The 21,576-nt window shown below is 42.3% G+C and overlaps 2 protein-coding genes across 2 annotated transcripts; both read left to right on the top strand.

Moving 5' to 3' along the window:
- The first annotated feature begins 6,028 nt into the window (after positions 1-6,028).
- Positions 6,029-14,002, top strand: LOC115107006 (calphotin-like). Its single transcript, XM_029630357.2, has 7 exons — positions 6,029-6,137; positions 6,560-6,659; positions 7,224-7,329; positions 10,706-11,893; positions 13,287-13,350; positions 13,452-13,576; positions 13,657-14,002. The coding sequence occupies exons 2-7, from the start codon at positions 6,615-6,617 to the stop codon at positions 13,686-13,688; spliced, it is 1,560 nt and encodes a 519-aa protein (XP_029486217.1). The 5' UTR covers positions 6,029-6,137; positions 6,560-6,614; the 3' UTR covers positions 13,689-14,002.
- A 2,883-nt stretch (positions 14,003-16,885) lies between these two features.
- LOC115107339 (NADH dehydrogenase [ubiquinone] flavoprotein 3, mitochondrial-like) lies at positions 16,886-21,110 on the top strand. The gene is made up of 3 exons (XM_029630767.1): positions 16,886-16,992; positions 17,433-17,535; positions 20,750-21,110. The coding sequence occupies exons 1-3, from the start codon at positions 16,948-16,950 to the stop codon at positions 20,917-20,919; spliced, it is 318 nt and encodes a 105-aa protein (XP_029486627.1). The 5' UTR covers positions 16,886-16,947; the 3' UTR covers positions 20,920-21,110.
- The last annotated feature ends 466 nt before the right edge of the window (positions 21,111-21,576 follow it).

Consider the following 21,576-nt stretch of genomic DNA (forward strand, 5'->3'; position numbering starts at 1 on the left):
CGTAAAAAAACAAAAAACTGCATAGTTTCCTAGGAACGCGAAGCGAGGCGGCCATCTCTGTCGGCGCCGGAAGTTGAATGAGTGTTAGCATTATAGCTAACCACTGCTGCATACAAAATAGTTATTTTGCAAAGATCACAACCAAATATAATCTTAGTGACTGTTCAATCAAGAATCAAAACAGCGTTGTAAGTGAGAACCCCAAAAATGTATTTTATTTAGAATAAATGATGGCGATAGCTTTCTTATTGCCACATCTGTGCGTGACGTCAGTGTATCGTGTACTGAAAAAGGGTCTGTTGGATACAGCATTACTTTAAGGACCCAACCAGCTTTTGATTTACAATACTAGTTTCCTTTTGTCGTTGAAAAACGTCCTGTTATACTGGCTGATTTCCACAAACAAATTAATTGTTTCTCCCTTCTATACAAACAAATTTTCCCCTCATATGTATATTATATGGAATAATCTTGTGATAAAATATTAAAACAAGTCACTGTTTTTAGAACATTGGTTTAGGAAGGACATTTTACTTGTGGGCCAGCTGCTCAATGTTTGAGCTCCCTGTCTCACCAAAGGGAAATTAGATGATGTGTAAAGCAATACCAGATGGTGTTCTAACCCTTTAGAAACAAACTGTGGTCAATACAGATCCATCACTTGTAAATTCAACCATAGTAGTTACAGTAAGTAAGTAATTAGAGAAGCTTTATGACTGTTACGAATCCCTTTTGGCCCGACAGTCTAGGGGGGGATGGTAATGAGACCCGTAACATAACTCATGCAAATTATTATTGTGACAAAGTAAAAGTGTGCACGAAATAACCACGACAACAGAAATCTACCGTCAAACTCTAGGTTTATTTATAAACACACGGTAATGGGGGGAGCAGGAAAAGGGGCTGAGCTGGACCCAAGAAAAGAAACAATAAGTATTCAAAAACACCCCTAAGCTAGACTAGCCTACTTTAACAACAGCTAACTAACTAACCAAAAATACAGTTGGTGGTCCGCCCAGTTCTAACTAGTGTATTTAACAAAGTTCACCTACGGGTAGTGTACGCCCATGGGCGACTTGTCTTGGTTTCCCCTTTTCCCACCAGCAAACAAACACAAACACCATAACCAAAAACAATACTCACAGGTGATGACAAAGTGCTATGGAGGTGCTTAAACAAAAAAGAGAGGTTAAGACACAAAGCGAGAGTGAAACACAGAGACCTACAGACATGGCATTTACAGAGAGATTGAGCTAGAGATTGCTAGAGATTGCTCTAGAGCAAACAAATGATGGGGTTTTTAAACCATGGGGAAGGAACTGTGATAGGATAGGAAGTAGGAGGAGGTGTGTCTTCTGATTGATGATTGATTGTTGACTGATTGGGGAGTGATGGTTTTCACCTGTGAGGGGAGAAGGAGAGAAAAGAAACACACACAGGATCCACACACACACAGGATAACTGTATCCGTAACAGACAGTGATGTTCCAATAGCAAAATGTAGGTGGAATTTACAATATGTTTGCAAATTGGCCAAAGGTATGGACTTATATATACAAAGTATGTAAACACCCTTTCAAATGAGTGGATCCGGCTATTTCATCCACACCCGTTGCTGACATGTGTATGAAATTGAGCACACTTCCAATGTAATCTCCACAGACAAACATTGGCCGTAGAATGGCCCATACTGAAGAGCGCAATGACTTTCAACTTGGCACCGTTATTGGATGCCACCTTTTCAACAAGCCAGTTCGTCAAATTTATGCCCCGGTCAACTGTAAGTGCTGTTATTGTGAAGTGGAAACGTCTAGGAGCAACAACAGCTCAGCCGTGAACTGGTAGGCCACACAAGCTCCCAGAACAGGACCGCTGAGTGCTGAAGCTCGTAGCGCATACAAATCATCTGTCCTCGGTTGCAAGTATCCTTATTACACCTTTAACATTAGAATGGCGCCGGAGGGGATGTCTGCCATTTTACGGGCACCTAACCAAGTGCTATTTTGTGTGTTTTTTTTGCATTGTTTATAACTTATTTTGTAAATAATGTTGCTGCTACCGTCTCTTATGACCGAAAATAGATTCTGGATATCATAACAGCGATTACTCACCTCGAACTGGACAAAGATTTTTTATTTAATGTGTCCCACACAAGGGATATACTGTTTCTCCAAGACTAGGCTCAAATCCTTGTTATTCACGTGAAGAAAAGACGGAGGTACAGTGGGCGGAGATCGGGGTACCTTGTGAGAATTTGTTGGCGAGTGGGTAATCCGCCTGTACCATCTGTTCTATTGGCCAACGTGCAATCACCGGAGAATAAACTATGAGCTCCATTCGAGACTATCCTACCAACGGGACATTAAAAACTGTAATATCTTATGTTTCACAGAGTCATGGCTCAACTACGACACAGATAATATACAGTTGGCTGGCCACACTCAACTCTAGACCACCTTTACTCCACACACAGAGACCTGTCCAAAGCTCTCCCTCAATTTGGAAAAGCTGACCATAATTCTATCCTGCTGATTCCTGCTTACAAGCAAAAACTAAAGCAGGAAGTACCAGTGACTCGCTCAATAGAGAAGTTGTCAGATGACACAGATGCTATGCTACAAGTCTGTTTTGCTAGCATAGACTGGAATATGTTCCGGGATTCATCCAATGGCATTGAGGAATATACCACCTCAGTCAATGGCTTCATCAATAAGTGCATTGAGGACGTCATCCCACACAGTGACCGTACGTACATATCAAAACCAGAAGTCATGGATTACAGGCAACATCCGCACCGAGCTAAAGGTTAGAGCTGCCGCTTTCAAGGAGCGGGACACTAATCCAGACACTTATAAGAAATCCCACTATGCCCTTAGACGAACCATCAAACGGGCAAAGCATCAAAACAGGACTAAGATTGAATCCTACTACACCGGCTCTGACGCACGTCGGATGTGTCAGGGCTTGCAAACCCAGCCGCGAGCTGCCCAGTGACGCGAGCCTACCAGACGGGCTAAATGCCCTTTATGCTATCTTCAAGGAAAGCAACACTGAAGCATGCATGAGAGCACCAGCTGTTCCGGACGACTGTGTGATCACGCTCTTCTTAGCCGATGTGAGCAAGACCTTTAAACAGGTCAACATTCACAAGGCCGCGAGTTCAGACGGATTACCAGGACGAGTACTCAGAGCATACGTGTACCAACTGGCAAGTGTCTTCACTGACATTTTAAACCTTTCCCTTACATAATCTGTAATACATACATGTTTCAAGCAGACCACTATAGTCCCTGTGCCCAAGAAAGTAAATGTAACCTGCCTAAATGACCACAACCCTGTAGCACTCACATCGGTAGCCATGAAGTGCTTTGAAAGTCTGGTCTTGGCTCACATCAACACCATCACCCCGAAACACTAGACCCACTCCAATTCGCATACCACCCCAACAGATCCACAGATTACGCACTCCACACTGCCCTTTCCTACCTGGACAAAAGGAACACCTATGTAAGAATGCTGTTCATTGACTACAGCTTTGCGTTCAACACCATAGTGCCCACAAAGCTCATCACTAAGCTAAGGACCCTGGGACTAAACACCTCCCTCTGCAACTGGATCCTGGAATTTCTGATGGGCCGCCCCCAGTTGGTAAGGATAGGTAACAACACATCTGCCATGCTGATCCTCAACACAGGGGCCCCTCAGCGGTGCGTGCTTAGTCCCCTCCTGTACTCCCTGTTCACCCACGACTGCGTGGCCAAGCATGACTCCAACACCATCATTAAGTTTGCTGACGATACAACAGTGGTAGGTCTGATCACCAACAACGATGAGACAGCCCATAGGGAGGACTGCTGATCAGTTAATCCAGGTGGCCATTTGACCCCCCACCACCCTTTGTTTTTACACTGCTGCTACCCGCTGTTTATTATCTATGCATAGTCACTTTACCCCTACATGTACAAATTACCTCGACTAACCTGTACCCCCACACATTGACTCAGTACCGGTACCCCCTGTATATAGCCTCGTTATTGTTATTTTATTGTGTTACTTTTCATTTTATTTTATTTAGAAAATATTTTCCTAACTATTTATTGACCTGCATTGTTGGTTAAGGGCTTGTAAGTAAGTATTTCATGGTAAGGTCAGCTGTTGTATTCGGCGCATATGACAAATAAAATTTGGTTTGAAATGGGTCAAATATTGCACCTTTAGTAACTAAAAACTGGAAGCCCTATACAGTGTGTAATCTTCATATAGGGCTAACCCTCATGAATGGTAATGCAAAAACATATATATTTTTGCTGACATGTAATCACAGATATTGGACTTTTACATGGTCCCTAAACCATTTAAGTGCTAGAAATAAGCATATTGCCTCATTTTCGGCTCTGTTAAGGGAGGAGTTAGACCATCGATAAAAACAAAGGGTATACCTTGCTCTCTTCCATCATCTGATCCTACAGTAGATACGGTGCATTCGGAAAGTATTCAGACCCCTTCCCTTTTTCCACATTTTGTTACTTTACAGCCTTATTCTAAAATGTATTAAATAATTTTTCCCGAATCAATTTACACAAAATACCTTGTAATGACGAAGTGAATAGGTTATTCGAAATGATTGCAAATGTATTACAAATAAAAAACAGAATTACATTATTTACTGAAGTATTCAGACCTTTTGCAATAAGACTCGAAATTGAGCTCAGGTGCATCCTGTTTCAATTGATCATCCTTGAGATGTTTCTTCAACTGGATTGGAGTCCACCTGTGGTAAATTCAATTGATTGGACATGATTTGGAAAGGCACACACTTGTCTATATAAGGTCCCACAGTTGACAGTGACATTCAGAGCTAAAACCGAGCCATGAATTCGAAGTAATTGTCCGTAGATCGCCGAGACAGGATCGTGTTGAGGCACAGATCTGGGGAAGGGTACCAAAATATTTCTGCAGCATTGAAAGTCCCCAAGAACACAGTGGCCTACATCATTCTCATTCTTACTGCACACATTTAGTTAATTGCTGAAAAGCTTTAAGATAAAATATAATTATATTACATATTTTCAGGGTCAAAATCAGGTTCCATAATTATTGATGGAAATATTAAAAGTATTAAAAATATGGTTTTATAAATCCTTGTGGATTAGTAGAATATTGAAATAAAAGACAGGCCTACTTCTTATTTGTTAAATTCTGAAAACAAACGTACTTAGTCATAATAGAACAACAAATCAGGAAATTCAATTGACAGGGTTAGAGCTTCCAAGCCCGTTCTATTCATTAATATTTATATGGTAGGGACGTCCCAAGGATTCGTGATAGCACGGACCAGCACAGAAGCAAAGACAGTACAGTATGAAGATAATTAGAAACTGCTTCTCCAATATACATCATCGATTACGCTTGTGGGCGATGCCATGGCGACGTTGGCGAGCTAATAAACTCATGCACAGAAACACATCACAACGAATCTAGTTTGTACCTTTAGATTTCGATCAAATTAACCATGGAAGAAATGTTAACTTCTCTCATTTACTAATAAAATCCCGACCTGGTCTGCTTCACAAGCGTTTCCGGAAATTTTGTGATGTTGCACCTCTGGATTTAGAAACTCTGTGACAGATTTGCGAAAGAATTTGTCGCACCTCATTTACGTCATCAAAGAACAACATGTACACTCCTTTGAATTATGAACTAAGCTTTGTTGCTTTAAAATAAGTAAGGTGACTTTAACAAGGGAGAAAACTATTGCCTGAATAGAGATTTACATAACTCATGTCAAGATGAGTTGAAAAACTGTTTCATGTGTTATGCAGCTGGACCTGAATACAGAATCAGTATGAAAACAAAAGGAAGTGCAGAAAACAAACCAACTGTTCATTATAAATGTTGATATTATGTTGAAGGTTATATAAAAACTCTTGCACACTGTTACATTGATAGAACAATGGGATAGTTATAAAAAATATTTGCTGTTATCTTTGCCACAAGCACTTTCATTGCACTGATGTGTCCCAGACTTGAGGAGGGGGCGTGTACGGTCACTGTTTGAGCTTCTGTTACGTAAGCCGCTTGATGCTGTGACCACCAGGCAGACAGGAGCTTCAAGATTTGCCCTTCCAGACCTATTGGTAGATATCCTATTTTCATAGCTAGGCTATAGAAATTTAGCAAATATCCACCATTGGTCGAACCTTAGTTTGAGGATGTTTCCTGACTAAAGAAGCCATTGAACTTTACTAAAGTTGGTCAAACGTTCACTGAACTTATGGCAACGGCATATTGACCCTGATCTCACATTCGTAAAGAATAATTAAAATACAAACTGTCAATCGCATGAATTATCAATCATGTAATCGTTCTATATTTGCAGACGTGTAATAACTATTGTTATTACTGCTTCAATGAACACGTTTCATATTTGTTAATTGTTGTGTCGCAAAATTAACTCACTTCCCTAACAGTGATCACATGCATTCTGTTATAAAGTGATGATTAAAAAAATGATGGAATATATTTTTATTTGTTTTGTTATTAAAACACACACATGCAGACTGTGGGCCGAAGATCAAGCAGTGTTTCCATAGGAAGGATTTTAAAGCGCAAAGATGGCGGCTTCCTTGCTGAGGATAGGGCGACTTGGCTCTCTCAAGGTAATGAAATGTCATGCACATAACCACAGTATTCTTTAAAGTTTTAACGCACCATTGTTTTCGAAAAGACACCTATAATAACCTGCTCCTTTGTTTTTCCATTTGTGCTGAGAAAAACATGAGTTGTGTGCTTGATTGGATTTTAGAAACATGGAAAGCGCTAGCAAACGTTAGATAACTTAGCTATCCAGCTAACGTTAGCGGTATACTTTTCATATCAAGTGCACACGTGGTTAATTTAGAATATGAGAAAATATTGAGTGAGTAAACAAGTTGTCAAAGTATATAGCTATATCAGCTATTTATTTAAGATTGTCACCGCTCGCTAACTTTCTATACGTAAACGTTGATGTTAGCCAGCTAGATGGCTGGGCGGTGGGGCCTATTCGCCATGTAGTAGGAGTAGATAGTCTTCTGCTATAGCTAACATCTCTGCGCTTAAATGTAATAGCCAACCAACTCAACATTGAACGTTAACTAACTGCAAATCTCAAGTTTTGTCTGACAATTATTAGTTTGTTGCAGTCATGTGAATTATCACTAATTCGTGTGTACTTTGATCAGTGCGTGCATGCGGAGAGCTGGGGCTCTTTGAGGAGAGCTCCTGCAGCTGTTGCCTTATGCACGAATGCTGGTGGTCCCAAGAAGCCCAAGAAGAGCAATTCAGAGAGTAAGTACAATTATTTGTAGTGTATGATACTTGAATAGATTAGTGATGTGGAGTTCACGAACGATTGGTTCTTTTTGAACAACGCATTTTACGTACCCGAGTCATGATTAGTTGTGCATTTAATCATTTCGCGACACTCGCAATAACATCTGCTAACCATGTGTATGTGACCAATAAGATTTGATGATTTGAGTGACTCGTTCATTTAAGTAGTTTGTTTGACCTGCTGACAGTAGGGTTGGTATATGCTCCTGCGGCGCTAGAGTCAAATCAAATTGTATTTGTTAAATGCTTAGTAAACAACAAGTGTAGACTAACAGCCCATGTGCTGGGATGGGAGGTAGATGCAGTGCCTAGGGAACGTATTAAGACCCCTTGACTTTTTACACATGTTGTTACTTTACAGCCTTATTCTAAAATGGATCAAATAAAAATCAGTAATCTACACAATACCCCATAATGAGAGAGAAAACAGGTTTTTAGATTTTTTTTGCAAATTTATAAATTTTTTGAAATAGATACCTTATTTACATAAGTATTCAGACCCTTCGCTATGAGACTCAAAATTGAGCTCAGGTGCATCCAGTTTCCATTGATCATCCTTGAGATGTTTCTACAACTTGATTGGAGTCCACCTGTGGTAAATTCAATTGATTGGACATGATTTGGAAAGGCATGTAAGAGCAAAAAGCAGGCCATGAGGTCGACGGAATTGTCCATAGAGCTCCGAGACAGGATTGTGTCGAGGATCTGGGGGAAGGGTACCAAAAACTGTATGCAGCATTGAAGGCCCCCAAGAACACAGTGGCCTCCATCGTTCTTAAATGGAAGAAGTTTGGAATCACCAAGACTCTTCCTAGAGCTGGCAGCCCGGGGGACTATTTAATCAATTTTAGAATAAGGCTGTAACGTACCAAAGTGGAAAAAGTCAAAGGGTCTGACTACTTTTAGAAGGCGCTGTATATACAGTACCAGTTACAGTTTGGACACACCTACTCATTCAAGGGTTTTTATTTTATTTTTACATTGTAGAATAATAGTGAATAGATCAAAACTCTGTAATAACACATGGAATGATGTAGTAACCAGAAAAGTGTTAAACAAATCAAAAATATATTTTAGATATATTTTAATAATATATTTTCTTTAAAGTAGCCACCCTTGACCAGCCTTGACAGCTTTGCACACTCTTGGCATTGTGCAAAGCTGTCATCAAGGCAACGGGTGGCTACTAAATCACCAGCTTTCTACTTCCTTAGGTACGAATAACGTGGTTGGAGGAGTTTTGATTGGTTTACGGTTAAGTTTTTCTCTAACAAAAAAGCATTTTTTTTGCAAAAATGTGCAATAATTGACATTACCAACAAATGGAAGTATGTTCAGAATAAATAGACACGATATGCAAAAACCAGCTCCCCCCTCAACAGACAGAGATCGATCATCTCGAAAGCTAAAGCAGATATCTTGCTTCGGCCCACCGCCTAAACGTTGAAGTTCGACTTCATGCATCTCTGTTTTGGATCTATTCCAAAATGCCTGGCTGTTGCCTCGACAGAATTTTGCTTTTGCGGATTTCATCACTCCTAGCTTGAGTTAGGTGTTTTATTTGTTTAATGCACATGACTGTGGCAATAATCAGAGGCTTTGTCCATGGTAATCTCATAAACAATTCATTTAGACCCTAAGTTTATTTGAAACGGGTGTTTATTTGCTGAAATATGTCCCCATGCTCCGAGTTTAAAAAGTTTTAGGATACTTTGTTTTTAAGCAGACTTTTACAAGTCTGTCACAAGTGACCGCTCCAATAAGCCCCCTATGGTGAGCAACATTTGAATGAGAAGCTTGTAGAATCAGGACTCAAGTTTAGATCATTGTTCACCAGCAGGGTGTCCTGCGTGCTCTTGGCATTAACGGACTCGAATGAATGAAATGAGTCTAAATATTTGTTATTTTGACTGGACGAGAGAAAGATCAGAGTCAGTAAAAAGAGCCCAAATTCCCATCACTAGAGCAGATGTCAATTCATGAGCATAGTGAGAGTGCTCAAATTGTGGTACAAGTATAATTAGGCAAATAGACTGACTAACTCCATAAACTGACCCTTTTAGCATCATTTTGTTGGATATTTTACAAAGGCATCAAATACTTGGCACACCATGACAAAGTGAGAGACTAGGCTGTGAACCATCTAGAGATTTCATTTAGCTGTAATAAAAGGGCCCAGTAATCTGTTGCTCCAGGAAGAAGAGGATGAAGACCCAGTGATGGCAAGACTGAATAAACACCCCAATCTGGCTGATTAAACACCCCACTTGTGACATGACCACTCCATTTGTCCCAGAAGATTTCTATTTGTCGTGAGACTTTTAAATATGAAGTATTGTGGAACATTTCCATAACTAATCAAGAACACTCCATAATCCTGCCTTTACTGAAGATTGACCAACACTGTCATTATGAAGTTGCATAGAAGATAGGTTTGCCCCCCCCAGATTACATTTTAAATAATTTTCAGATGCTGAAGACGCTGTAGGTGCCATTGGCAGAAGTCAAGACGATGTTTGGAGAAGAACTGAAGATGATAATCTAACTGAAGTCATCTAGGCCTACATGCTGAAGGGAAAGTGACGCTCAAGCGTTCTTGGGTCCCTGGAGCCTAAAGGCTGAAAAATCTACAATTCTGAATCTTCTAGAGATTTGTTTTCTGCAGGCTACTTGTACCACAATTTGAGCAATTATCTTGGCTAGTTCAACCATTAAAAAAAAAAAAAAGTTGTGGTGAACATTTTGAATTTAAAGTCTTCCTTCCCCAGGTGTCAACATTTCTCAACTTTCAGTAATAGGCCTATAAATCTGTTATTTTTCAAATACCTGTATCCTTAAGTTGAATTGTTAATGAAAGTTCGTTTTATCTAGTGGCCAATTTTTGTTTAGTGGCACATAAGCACTTCAATTATGAAACTATACTTTGATTCAGATTTGGGGTTTTTAATATGTCCCTCCCACAGGAGGCTGGTGAGAGGTGGACAGTTCATAATAATGTCTGGAATGGATTAGTATCAAACTGTGTTTTTATACCGTTAAGTGTGCTCATTCCAGACATTACTGAGCTGTCCTCCCCAATTAATGTGCCACCAGCAGTCCATTTTAATATTACAACAACACTTTTTGTACCCTTGCTTGAAATTTGGCACTTGTCTAGTCACCATATGTGTCTTGCAAAGGGACATTCTTGAATACTCTGGGGGTAGCCATGTTGTGTTGGGTAAGTTTCGTCCACATTTTTATGGAAAAGTTGGTGTCCAAGCCTTTTAGACTACATAGAGTATGAATAGAAGTAAATAAATCCTTTGTTTTCACCCCTCCTCCGTCCTAGAAAAGTCCCAGGGCAAAACATACTTCGATATAGAGAAGCTTGTCCCACACAGAACATATGTGGAATTTCCCAGGAAAGACGCGACACCAGCAGCTGCTGCCGCAGCAGAACTTGCTGCCACCCTCAAACCTTTTGAAGCAGTTGCCGCAGAGCCAATTGTCGCCGCCACTGAAGCTGTAGCAGCTCCCTCTGCAGTCGAAGCCACACCAGTTGTAGAAACCGTTGCCCTCTCAGGTGAAGCAGTTGCTGAAGCCGCTGCACCGACTCCAGCCGCTGCTCTGGCAGCTGAAGCTGCCCCCATTGTTGAAGCCATTGCAGTTGAAGCCACTGCAGTTGAAGCCATTGCAGCTGAAGCTATCCCCGCTGTTGAAGCCATTGCAGTTGAAGCCATTGCAGCTGAAGCTGCCCCCGTTGTTGCAGCTGAAGCCATTGCAGTTGAAGCCATTGCAGCTGAAGCTGCCCCCGTTGTTGCAGCTGAAGCCGTTGCAGTTGAAGCCACCCCTGCATTTGAAGCTGCTGCTCCTGCTGCAGCCGAAGCTGCCACACCCGCTGTTGAAACTGCCACTGAAGACGCACCCGCTGTCGAAGCCATTGCACCCGCTGAAGCCGTTGCACCAGCAGCTGAAGCCCCAGTAGAGGTTGCCCCTGCAGAAGCTACCCCTGTTGAAGCTGCGGCTGAAGCCCATGTTGAAGCCATAGCAGAGGTTCCAGTAGAAGCTGACCCAGTTGAAGCTGCTACAGAAGATGTGGCTGAAGCTGCCCCCGTTGAAGCTGTGGCTGAAGCCCATGTTGAAGCCATAGCAGAGGTTCCAGTAGAAGCTGACCCAGTTGAAGCTGCTACAGAAGATGTGGCTGAAGCTGCCCCCGTTGAAGCTGTGGCTGAAGCCCATGTTGAAGCCGTAGCAGAGGCTCCAGTAGAAGCTGACCCAGTTGAAGCTGCTGCAGAAGATGTGGCTGAAGCTGCCCCCGCTGAAGCTGCAGCAGAAGCCCCTGTTGTAGCTGAGCTTGTGGCTGAAGCTACTGCAGAGGTTGTGGCTGAAGCTACTGCAGAGGTTGTAGCTGGAGCTGCCCCCGTTGACGCTGCCACTGAGGAGCTGGTAGACACCTCCCCTGTAGTGGTGGAGGCTGCAGGAGAGGAGCTGATTGCAGAGGCCCCGGCTGATGCAGTACCGATTGAGGCTTCTGAGGGTATACACACCCCCCCTCCCCTAAACCCTTCTCTCCTCTCTGTGGACCCTACAGTCTACCAACAGTCATATTTGTATTCCCATTTGATGTTAATATATTATAACTGTAAGGATAACTTGTAAAGATACCCAAAATCACAAAAGCGCTTTTCGTTCTTGCATTGGGCAGCTTATTGGCTTATTTCTTTTAGTGGGCTTATTTACTCCATGCTATTTATCCCTTAACTACCACATTTCTACATTGCAGTCATGTAGACTCAAGCCACACAACCCCATTCTCCTCTGTGTATTTGTGGTCCTTCTGGGATTGTGTGCATTAACTTGTAACCATGCTGCTTTGACCACCTTGATGCATGCATCTGGATGCATCATCATTTTCTCATGGGTTCATCTGTGATGGCCTGCACTGATTTGCTTGGCTCAGTGTCTTTCTGCACTTTATTTTGCCATGTTTTTCCAGCACTCACTAATTCTGAACTGCCCTCATCTTTGTTTCTCAGCCTCTCCTTTCTATTTTCACTTGATCATTGTGATGTCATTTACCTGCCAATTAATGTATTTGCACAACTCCTCATTTCCTCGTCCTCTATTCCCTTCACCAAATATTGTTTCAAAGACTTGATTCTCAATGGCCCTAATTTTGTTTTTTTATAATTAAAACTACTTTTGGCGTGTTTATGTTAAAGATTATTTGTACGGTTAATGCTAAAGTTACTGTGTACTGTCAAAAGTAATGTTATGGTCATACTAACCAACCAGGGTTTTGGCCAGTCTGTTGCCTCTGGGCAGCTACTGATGGATTACATTGTGAAATGGGGTCTGATTTCCTACTCTTCCCTTGTCACACTTGTTTTACCCAGGAGGTGCATGATATCAGTTATCTGTAATTGATCCCCTCACTTCTGTATTTGTTTGGTGCTGTATGAGATTACTTTGGAAATGTCAACTTTCCATCCACTTTGTGGTCAATGCACTCGGTGAGTTTGAGTTTGCACCTTGGTTGCTGTGTGTGGAATTAAACATGAGTAGGGGAAGAGGTTGTCAATTATTACCTTTTTTTATGTACATGAATTGGTTATGCAGGGATTTAAATTGGACATCTCAATCTCAAATATAGATCCAGTGTCTGCCAAGTGATGCTATGAACTTGTGATGCCTAGCATGACACGGAACTTATTTAACCTGTTACCTGACCTTTCACACTCAATCCTTTCCTCTCTTACCCCTGTAGATGCTATACTGTCTACCATTCCCAGGTGCTGTTTTGTGCATGAGGGTTTAGGTCACAGATGGGATTTGTTTTTTTAATCGTATGGTTTAAGCCAAAGGGGCATGGTCATAGTTGGAATTTCTGTGAATGAATGGAAAATAATTGTATTTTCTTGGACTCTCAGCTCAACTGGACCCCATCCAGAAGCTATTCCTGCATTCGATCCGCGAGTATTCCTCAAAGAGCGCGTAAGTGACAGTTGTTTTTTTTTGTGGCTAGCGCTTCGGTTTTGCTTACAATCACACCCTTTGTCATCAAGCGGACGTTTAGGCCTATTTTTCTCTCTCAGGGCTAGTGGTGGTTTGGTAGATGCAGGCCCTGCATATGAGAAGAACTTGGCAGAAGAGCTGACTAAACTCCAGAGGCTGTATGGCGGTGGTGACCTCACAGCTTTTCCAGAGTTCAAGTTCCCAGGTTAGTATAAAGGTCATGAATCTTTAAAAAAAATGCTTTACATAGAATTCTCATCTCACACCCTTTCTCTCCTTCTTCAGAGCCCAAGTTGGAGGAAGTTGCCCCCAAGTAAACTTCACCAGTCGACATTTCTGTTGTCTTTTCCTGTCAATCTGTTCTTTGAAGCGGACATTTAGTAATAAATTACGTAGGCTACTATATCTAATCAAGGCTAAAAATAATGTTCATTAATTTTGTTTGTGGAGTATACAGCTGTTTCCGTGTATCTAGAAATTCTCTTGCAAATTAGTCTGTATTAGACGTACGTGTTGGAGGACAAGCTGATGCTGCACTTTGAGCTGTGAAATATGCTTTTGCATAGGATGAAGATCCAGAAATGTTTTAAGTTGGATAAGGGAAAAATAAACTCTGATCCATATTGTTTTACTTTTGTCTCCGTTGCATGTTTCATCCGAAAGTGGATCAATATGTTGTAAGTCATCATTGTACATCACATGCAATGCTTAAGTCAAGAGACTACCCATACACAATCAGTGGCTAGTTTATTAGTGACACCCATCTAGTACTGGGTCAGACAGCCTGAATTATTTGGGGCATGGAAACGTTGCTCAATTGGTATCAAGGGGCTTAACGTGTGCCAGGAAAACATTTCCCACACCACCGCCAACAGCTTGTACTGTTGACACCAGACAGGATGGGTAATGGACTCATGCTGCTTATGCCAAATCCTGACTCTGCCATCAGCATGACACAACAGGAGCTGGGATATGTTGCACCAGGCAATGTTTTTACACTCCTAATTGTCCATTGTTGGTGATGGCATACCCATTGGAGACGCTTCTTGTTTTTAGCTGATAAGAGTAGAACCCGGTGTGGCAGTCTGCTGAAATAGCCCATCCGTGACAAGGACTGACGAGTTGTGCGTTCCGAGATGCTGTTCTGTACTGCGCTGTTATTTGCCTGTTAGCTTGCATGATTCTTTCTGTTCTTCGACCTCTCAATGAGCTGCCGCTACCTGGATGTTATTTGTCGCACCGTTCTCTGTAAACCTAGACACTGTCTGCATGAAAAGCTCAAGATGCCTGCTGTTTCTGAGATGGCACCAATGATCATACCACGCTCAGTCGCTTAGGTCACTCGTTTTTTCCATTCTAGCGTTCATTCGAACAGTAACTGTCTGCCTGCTTTATATAGCAAGCCACGGTCATGTGACTCACTGTAGAAGCAAACTTTTTGTGGATTGGGTGGTGTACCACTCAGTGTATGTATTGTACAACTGCACATAAATTCCCATGAATAAGATGAATACAGATTTGCCTTAACCTTTAATTACAGATGCTGTATGTCCACATTAGATTTGGGGTGCCGTATATTGATGAAACATATCAGTGGAGGTTGCTGAGGGGAGGACGGCTCATAATAATGGCTGGAAGGGAGCAAATTGAATGGCATCAAAAACATGGAAACCGTCTTTGTATTTTATACCATTCCACTAATGCTGCTCCAGCCATTTCCATGAGCCCATCCTCCCCAATTAAGGTGCCACCAACCTCCTTTAAAATGTGTACTTTTAAAAAAATAGGGCAGCAGGTAGCCTAGTTTAAAGGTTGCTGGTTCGAATCCCTGAGCTGACTAGGTGAAAAATATGTCTGTGCCCTAGAGCAAGGCACTTAACCCTATTTGCTCCTGTACGCATCTGATAAATTACTCAAATCTACTTTTTATTTGGCCCAAAATTCAAAAGGCACTCGCACATCTGAGCAATCTCTTTGCAGGTGCATGGCAACAGGAACAAGATGAAGGAAAAAGGAGGGTGCTGTGGTTGTTTCGACTATGAAAAATATAAAGAAGAAATTCAGAGACAACTCAGTACTGAACGTGTCTACAGAAAACTGAGTGTTGATCCCCACACAGGTGTTCCAAAGGGATATATGCTCTAATCTGGAGCCCTATTAAACCACCTTATCTCAACCTGAATATGAATATCTTTACTGCAAATCTGCCATACGTCCATGCCTGTACGTTTTACCAAAATTACACAAACCTTAAAACACAAGGCAATTATCCAGGCAGGCCAGTGGTTGCAGGAATAGGCTCAATGCTAGAGCCATTGTCGAACTTTGTAGACTTTTTAATTAAAACTCACGTGCAAGCATTGGCATCATATGTAAAATACTCTATAGACTTCATAAACAAGATCTCACCAATAACGGGTTTAAAAGAAGACTATTCTGATCACATTAGATGTCGAGAGTCTATTATACCAGCATCCCCCATGTATGTGTATGTGTGTGTGTGGGGGGGGGGGGGGGGGGGCTGGGCTGGCAGCACTAGCACACTATTTGGGAGACAGAGATACTAATGAATATCCACCAACAAACTTCATTCTAGAGCTGGCAGAATATGTTTTGACATAACTATTTTAGGTTTGATGATGAATACTACCTCCAAACGAATGGAACATCGATGGGCTCCACATTCGCCCCGAGCTATGCAAACCTTTATGTGGGTCTTTTGAAGAACGTTTTGTTAATAATGAAAACGAAAATCTATTTTTGAATAAAGTCCTGAAGTGGTATTGATATATTGATGACATTTTTTTGCATATGGTAAGGAACTGAACAAGAGCTGTCAGATTTTATGGCACTACTCAATGACATTGACCCCAATCTCAAATTCACTATTGAATGTGACACTCAACGTGTTCATTACCTCGATATGTGGATTGAGCAATCAAATTGAACCCTGTTTACAACTCTGTATAGAAAAGAAACGGACAGATATACTCTATTACAGGGGGACAGCTTCCATCCTGAGCCATTAAAAAGAGGACTTCTAAGAAGACAGTTTTTCAGACTCCACAGAGGATTATCTAGAAAACGCAGCGGAGATGCGCATTAGGTTTCTAAGAGGAGGCTATTCGCCACAATATGTGGATGTTGGCCTGGCGTAGATCAGAAAAGGATCAGAAAGACACCCAGGTTAACGAAGGCTGCATTTACAATACAAAACAATGGAATGTTATTTATTTCTGTGCAGGCTCTCCAGCAAGAGAGCTCTGGCCTTTTGAGGAGCCCCTCTGCAACTGCACCCGCCCAAGGCGGAGGAGCCAAAGAAAGCAAGGTAGTGGAATGGTGGGTTTTGGTAAGTGAAGGGTTAGTTGGCAGGATCATTTTATTAGTATTTTTCCCCGTTTTGAATCACATAGTGTAATGGATTTACACTATCCAGTCTAGTTGGTGGCGGTAATGTACTTTTCGGTTGCCAACCGACTTTTTTTTTTTAAACACAGGAAAAAAAGAAAAGACGCCAATGATGTGTATGTACACGTCTTTTGTTTCCCCACGGAAAATAATAGAGGGAGCACCAAAATGGCGACTTCCTTACTTTGGCTAGGACGACTGGGGTCTCTCAAGGTAAAATGTTTTGGTTATTGACTAAATATGTTGTTCTTCAGTTGTAATATCAGAAGTAACTTATTCGTTAGATGATTGGTTTCTAATCAACGTAGCCCCAAAAAATGTTGTTAAACAACCGACTTCGCCGGTCCTGTTGACCTGAGCTGGACTGCTTGTTAGCTGAAGTTTTGAGACTTGGCTGCACCTATGGCTTTTTATTTAGACGTAAATTGTAGTGATGACATTTTACAATGCATAATAAAAAATACGTGCTCATTGTGATAGCTAGGTAACACATTAAATAACTGAGCCAGGGCACGGGTGCTTAGGCTGGTCCCAGATATGTTTGTCAAGCCATACATGGTCAGCATGACAATTCCATAAGGAGGGCAGAAATAGACTTACACCAAGGCTAATGAACGCTGCATTTACAATGGAATGCATGTATTTCTGTGCAGGCTCTCCAGCGAGAGAGCTGGGTCCTTTTGAGGTGCCCCTCTGTGGCTGCATTCTGCACCAAGGTGGAGGAGCCAAAGAAAGCTAAAAAGGCGAAGGCTGCAAGTAAGAGCACAGGTTTGCCAACTCCTGCGCTCAATAACCCCCAACAGCACACATTTTTTGTTGTAGCCCCATACAAACTCACCTGATTCAGCTTAATGATTAACTTAGTTGACAGGTTGACTCCGGTGTGTTTGTCTGGGGTAAAATGTGTGCTATTTGGGTACTCAAGGACTGGAGTTGGGAAATACTGGTTTATGTTATATGCCATTGCTAGGTCCTTCTTATTTTCCCCTGAGTAGCTAAACCTGAATGACATTTATTTCTCTGGTATAGCCCACACTTGGATTATCTCCATGATTCAAACTATGTGCCAACAAACTTACTCAAATGACCAAATTCCTGGAATCTTACAGATAAATCATGACCATTTTCTAAAGCCAATTGTATTTCTGTAGTTCTACAGAAGCATTGGGGTTAGGTGAGTTTTCTGTATGTTGGTTGGTATTGGTAGTTTTATGTAACCAGTACCATTTGTTCAGCCCTAGAGGCCTCAGAAGAGAGGGCAGCACTACTAGCCTACAAGACCACATTTGCCTTCCTGTTAAGCTTTCAGCCTCAGGACTTTTCCCAGCACAGGCTCTAGGTGAAATCGAAACAGTGGCTAGCCCTGTCACTGCCGAAACAATCGTAGTTGCAGCTTCCGCATCTGCAGAACCAGCTCCCATTTCCACAAGCCATGCCGAAGCTACGCCTGTAAAACTGCTGTGGCCGAAGAAATGGCTAGTCCTGCTGTCGATGTAGTTCTCCAGTCGTTGAGGTGGCTGCTCCTGCTTCTAAGAGTGTTGCAGAGACTGCAGCTCCTTTAGCAGAGGACGCTGCAGCACCAGAAACACCAGTAGTAGAAGCCGCTGCACCAGTCGCTGAGGCCACAGCAGTCGCCCATGCTATTGCCATTGAAGCAGTCATGACAGAGGCCCCAGTTGAAGCGGAGGCTGTCGCCAAACCTGCCCCAGTCGCTAACATTGCTGCTCCCATCGATTTTTGCCTCACCTGTAATCGATGTTGCCACCGAATCGTGGATGCTGCTCCCCCTGTCGCTGAGATTGTTTTTACTGTATGTTCTGAAGCTCCCGCGCCAGAAGACATTCTCTGCAGAACCACCCGGAGTGGCTGCTGCTGCCTCCACGGAACCCAGAGCCCCATCGGCTGAATCGTCCTCCACAGTCTCAGACAACAAGTCTGAAGTGAAATCAAAGGTAAAACCAGCAATCCTAGTAGATTTATTTGCGGCCATTGCTGAAGCTGTGCGAGTGGCTACACCTGCAGTGACTCTGGATTCCGTTACTGAAGATAAGGAAAAAGCAACAGAAGTTGTAGCCGAAGAGGTTCACGTGACCACACTAGTGGTTGCAAGTGCTGAGCTGGTTGACCCCGCTCCAGTCCAGGAAGCAGCCCCAGCTGAAGCTGCTGTGGAGGTTGCCCCTGAAACTGCCCCTGCTGCAAGTTCTGAGGAGCTGGTAGACTCTGCCCCTAAGATCGCTGCTGCCCCAGAGGTTGAAGTGACAATTCCAGAAGTCGCGGCTGCAGTAGAAGCCACTCCAGAAGCTGTCATGGAAGCTGCCCACGAGGCTCAAGGAGCAGTAGAACAAGTATCTGAAGCTGCCCCTGTAAAAGTTGACGCTGAACTCCTATTGAAGCTGCATCGGGAGCCCCTGTTGAAGCTGCACCAGCCAAGGCTGTTGCTGAAGCTGCCGCAGAGGAGCTGGTAGATGAAGCTGCGGAGGAGGAGCTGGTAAACACCGCCCTTGTTGTGACTGAAGCAGGAGAGGAGCTGATTGCAGAGGCCCTGGTTGATGCAGTACCGATTGAGGGTATACACCACACCTCCATAAAACCCTTTTATTTCTCTCCTCTGTGGAACTTTCCAACCACAGATGGTTATATTTCTTCTAAATGTTGTTTTTCATAACACGTACTGTTAGATGTTAATACTCTAAAGTGCCTAACATAAGTGCTTTTGCTTAGTTTTTTTCTCCCAGTCATTTTATTATGCCATTTAATTTGCTCTAGCTAGTATTCTTGCAGTGTGTAATGCAAAATTCTTAAAGTGAAAGTAGACTCATTTCACACGATAATTTTGGCTACTTAAGCCAAGTGCATGACGCATGTTTGCGTTAAATGCTGCGTTTCAACTCGGCTCTACTTGCATTTACCTCTGTACTGATGGTTCCCAGTTGGGACATAGAATCTATTTGCATATAGAATGTTAATTACATAGCAATGTATTTTATTTTGCCTTGCCTGCATTGTGCAGATTGAGGTGTTCCTTGTCTTCTGCACACTTTAACCCCACACCATCATTGTTACTGTATATTTTTGAAAGATGCTGCGATACATGTTATTTTACAGGCTCACATTGGATATTTTCTCACAAAACAAAAAAATGGCAGTAAACTAATCCTGCTCTGTTTCCTCCCCTTCACTCTTTTGTCTAGTATATTTACATGCACACTAATAATTAGATATTAAACTGATTATGGCAATAGTTTGGCATTAGTCATGTGAACACTTTACCCTTATTTTGTAGGAATTTATTTTTATTATTGGCACATGTAAACACCTTAATCAGAGTTCATGCCGTGTATTTGATCTGTGCATATGCTATCATGAGCAGTGTGAGCCTACATCTTTGGCAAGAGTGCGGCGAGTTTGGAAAATCCAACAGTATCTTCTAAATAGTTGAAATACAAACTTTGGCCCAGCTAGGGGAGAACAACTGCCCCCTCTCATTTGAAGCCATGAATGTTCAAGGCTGACTGTGGTACTGCAGGCATTGTTTGCAGAAAACAGGATCCCCCGTTATAGTGAATGGAAAAATGGCAGTCTTAGTGTAAATAAAACAACATTTCGAAGACAATCCTGGTGCCAATAATTGCTTCTTGATCTGATTTATTTTTAAATCCCACACAGAACAAGGTAAGGAATTTAGTTTGTAATGGTAGCCTGCAGTACCCCGGTCTGCCTTCAATTTGATTTACATAATGGGTTGGAGGCAGCACTGAGCACTGTGCTGTTTTTCTGCTAGGTTTTGATGGTTGATAGGGTTCTGAATAAGACTCTAAAACCAAAAGGGACTCACTAATTCAGCAAACTGCTTATTTCTATCTTTTTGAGTTATGGTTTTATTTTTCTAAACTCCAGCCCCTTGGTCAGCCAGGTTACCTATATTACTGTGCTTTCTCTTATACCTGTTTTTGTGTTCTAACCCCTTAAGAGGCGGCAGCGGCACCTCCAGCGCCAGCCCCCGAGTCTTTCGACAACAGTACTTACAAGAACCTCCAGCACCACAACTACAACCATTACACCTTCGCAGACCTGGACCTGGAGATGGCCAAGTACCGTCTGCCCCAGCCCTCCTCCGGCAGACCCTCCCCCAGACACTGAGATGGCCCAGCCTGCCTGGACACCAGGCCACATGACCCCAACCCCATGTCTCTGATCCCACTGCCCAACATACCTGGCCCGGGTGTCTTAAGAATTATTTCCCCCTCTACTTTACAATCCCTAAGACATGCTTGCAATTGTTATAGGAAATGTATGATATTAAACTACACGAAAGGGATATTAGGCTTTGACATTTGTGTAATGTTTGAGGTTTTTCTCTTGTATAAAGTTAGAAAATATCTAACATTTCTTATTTTCTGGGATTAACCTTAGGGGTCATTTGAATAGTGCTGTGCATGCAAATGTTTTTACTCTACGGTCTATTTGAATTACTCCCGAATGACTCTGGGCCTGAAAGTACAGTACACATGACCTAATCACAGCATTACAATCAATACACATCATAGAAGAATGGATCTTCTGTGTAATAATACCCACTGATATGGGAGGAGGATGGGTATTGGTAAATGACAGGTTAATTACATTAATGTAATTGGTATACGGGCTTTTAATTTTGGATTGAACAAAACTTGAGAGCAGCAGTGGTTTAGATTTAGCCTTGTATGCTACCAGCCGCGTGCCTAGATTCTATGGGCGAGGAAAAAGGCACACCAGACGACGACTCCCACTTTATAAATATTCATGAGTAAATGACCC

This window comes from Oncorhynchus nerka, linkage group LG1, assembly GCF_034236695.1.
Source record: "Oncorhynchus nerka isolate Pitt River linkage group LG1, Oner_Uvic_2.0, whole genome shotgun sequence".
NCBI classification, from domain to species: domain Eukaryota; kingdom Metazoa; phylum Chordata; class Actinopteri; order Salmoniformes; family Salmonidae; genus Oncorhynchus; species Oncorhynchus nerka.

Bases quoted from the DNA above. Each gene is read 5' to 3' on its own strand.
- LOC115107006 (XM_029630357.2), top strand. From the start codon at position 6,615: ATGGCGGCTTCCTTGCTGAGGATAGGGCGACTTGGCTCTCTCAAG. The intron at 11,894-13,286 runs GTATACACACCC...TTGGACTCTCAG, and splicing joins ACCGATTGAGGCTTCTGAGG to CTCAACTGGACCCCATCCAG. The intron at 13,351-13,451 runs GTAAGTGACAGT...TTTCTCTCTCAG, and splicing joins GAGTATTCCTCAAAGAGCGC to GGCTAGTGGTGGTTTGGTAG.
- LOC115107339 (XM_029630767.1), top strand. From the start codon at position 16,948: ATGGCGACTTCCTTACTTTGGCTAGGACGACTGGGGTCTCTCAAG. The intron at 16,993-17,432 runs GTAAAATGTTTT...ATTTCTGTGCAG, and splicing joins GACGACTGGGGTCTCTCAAG to GCTCTCCAGCGAGAGAGCTG. The intron at 17,536-20,749 runs GTAAGAGCACAG...TAACCCCTTAAG, and splicing joins TAAAAAGGCGAAGGCTGCAA to AGGCGGCAGCGGCACCTCCA.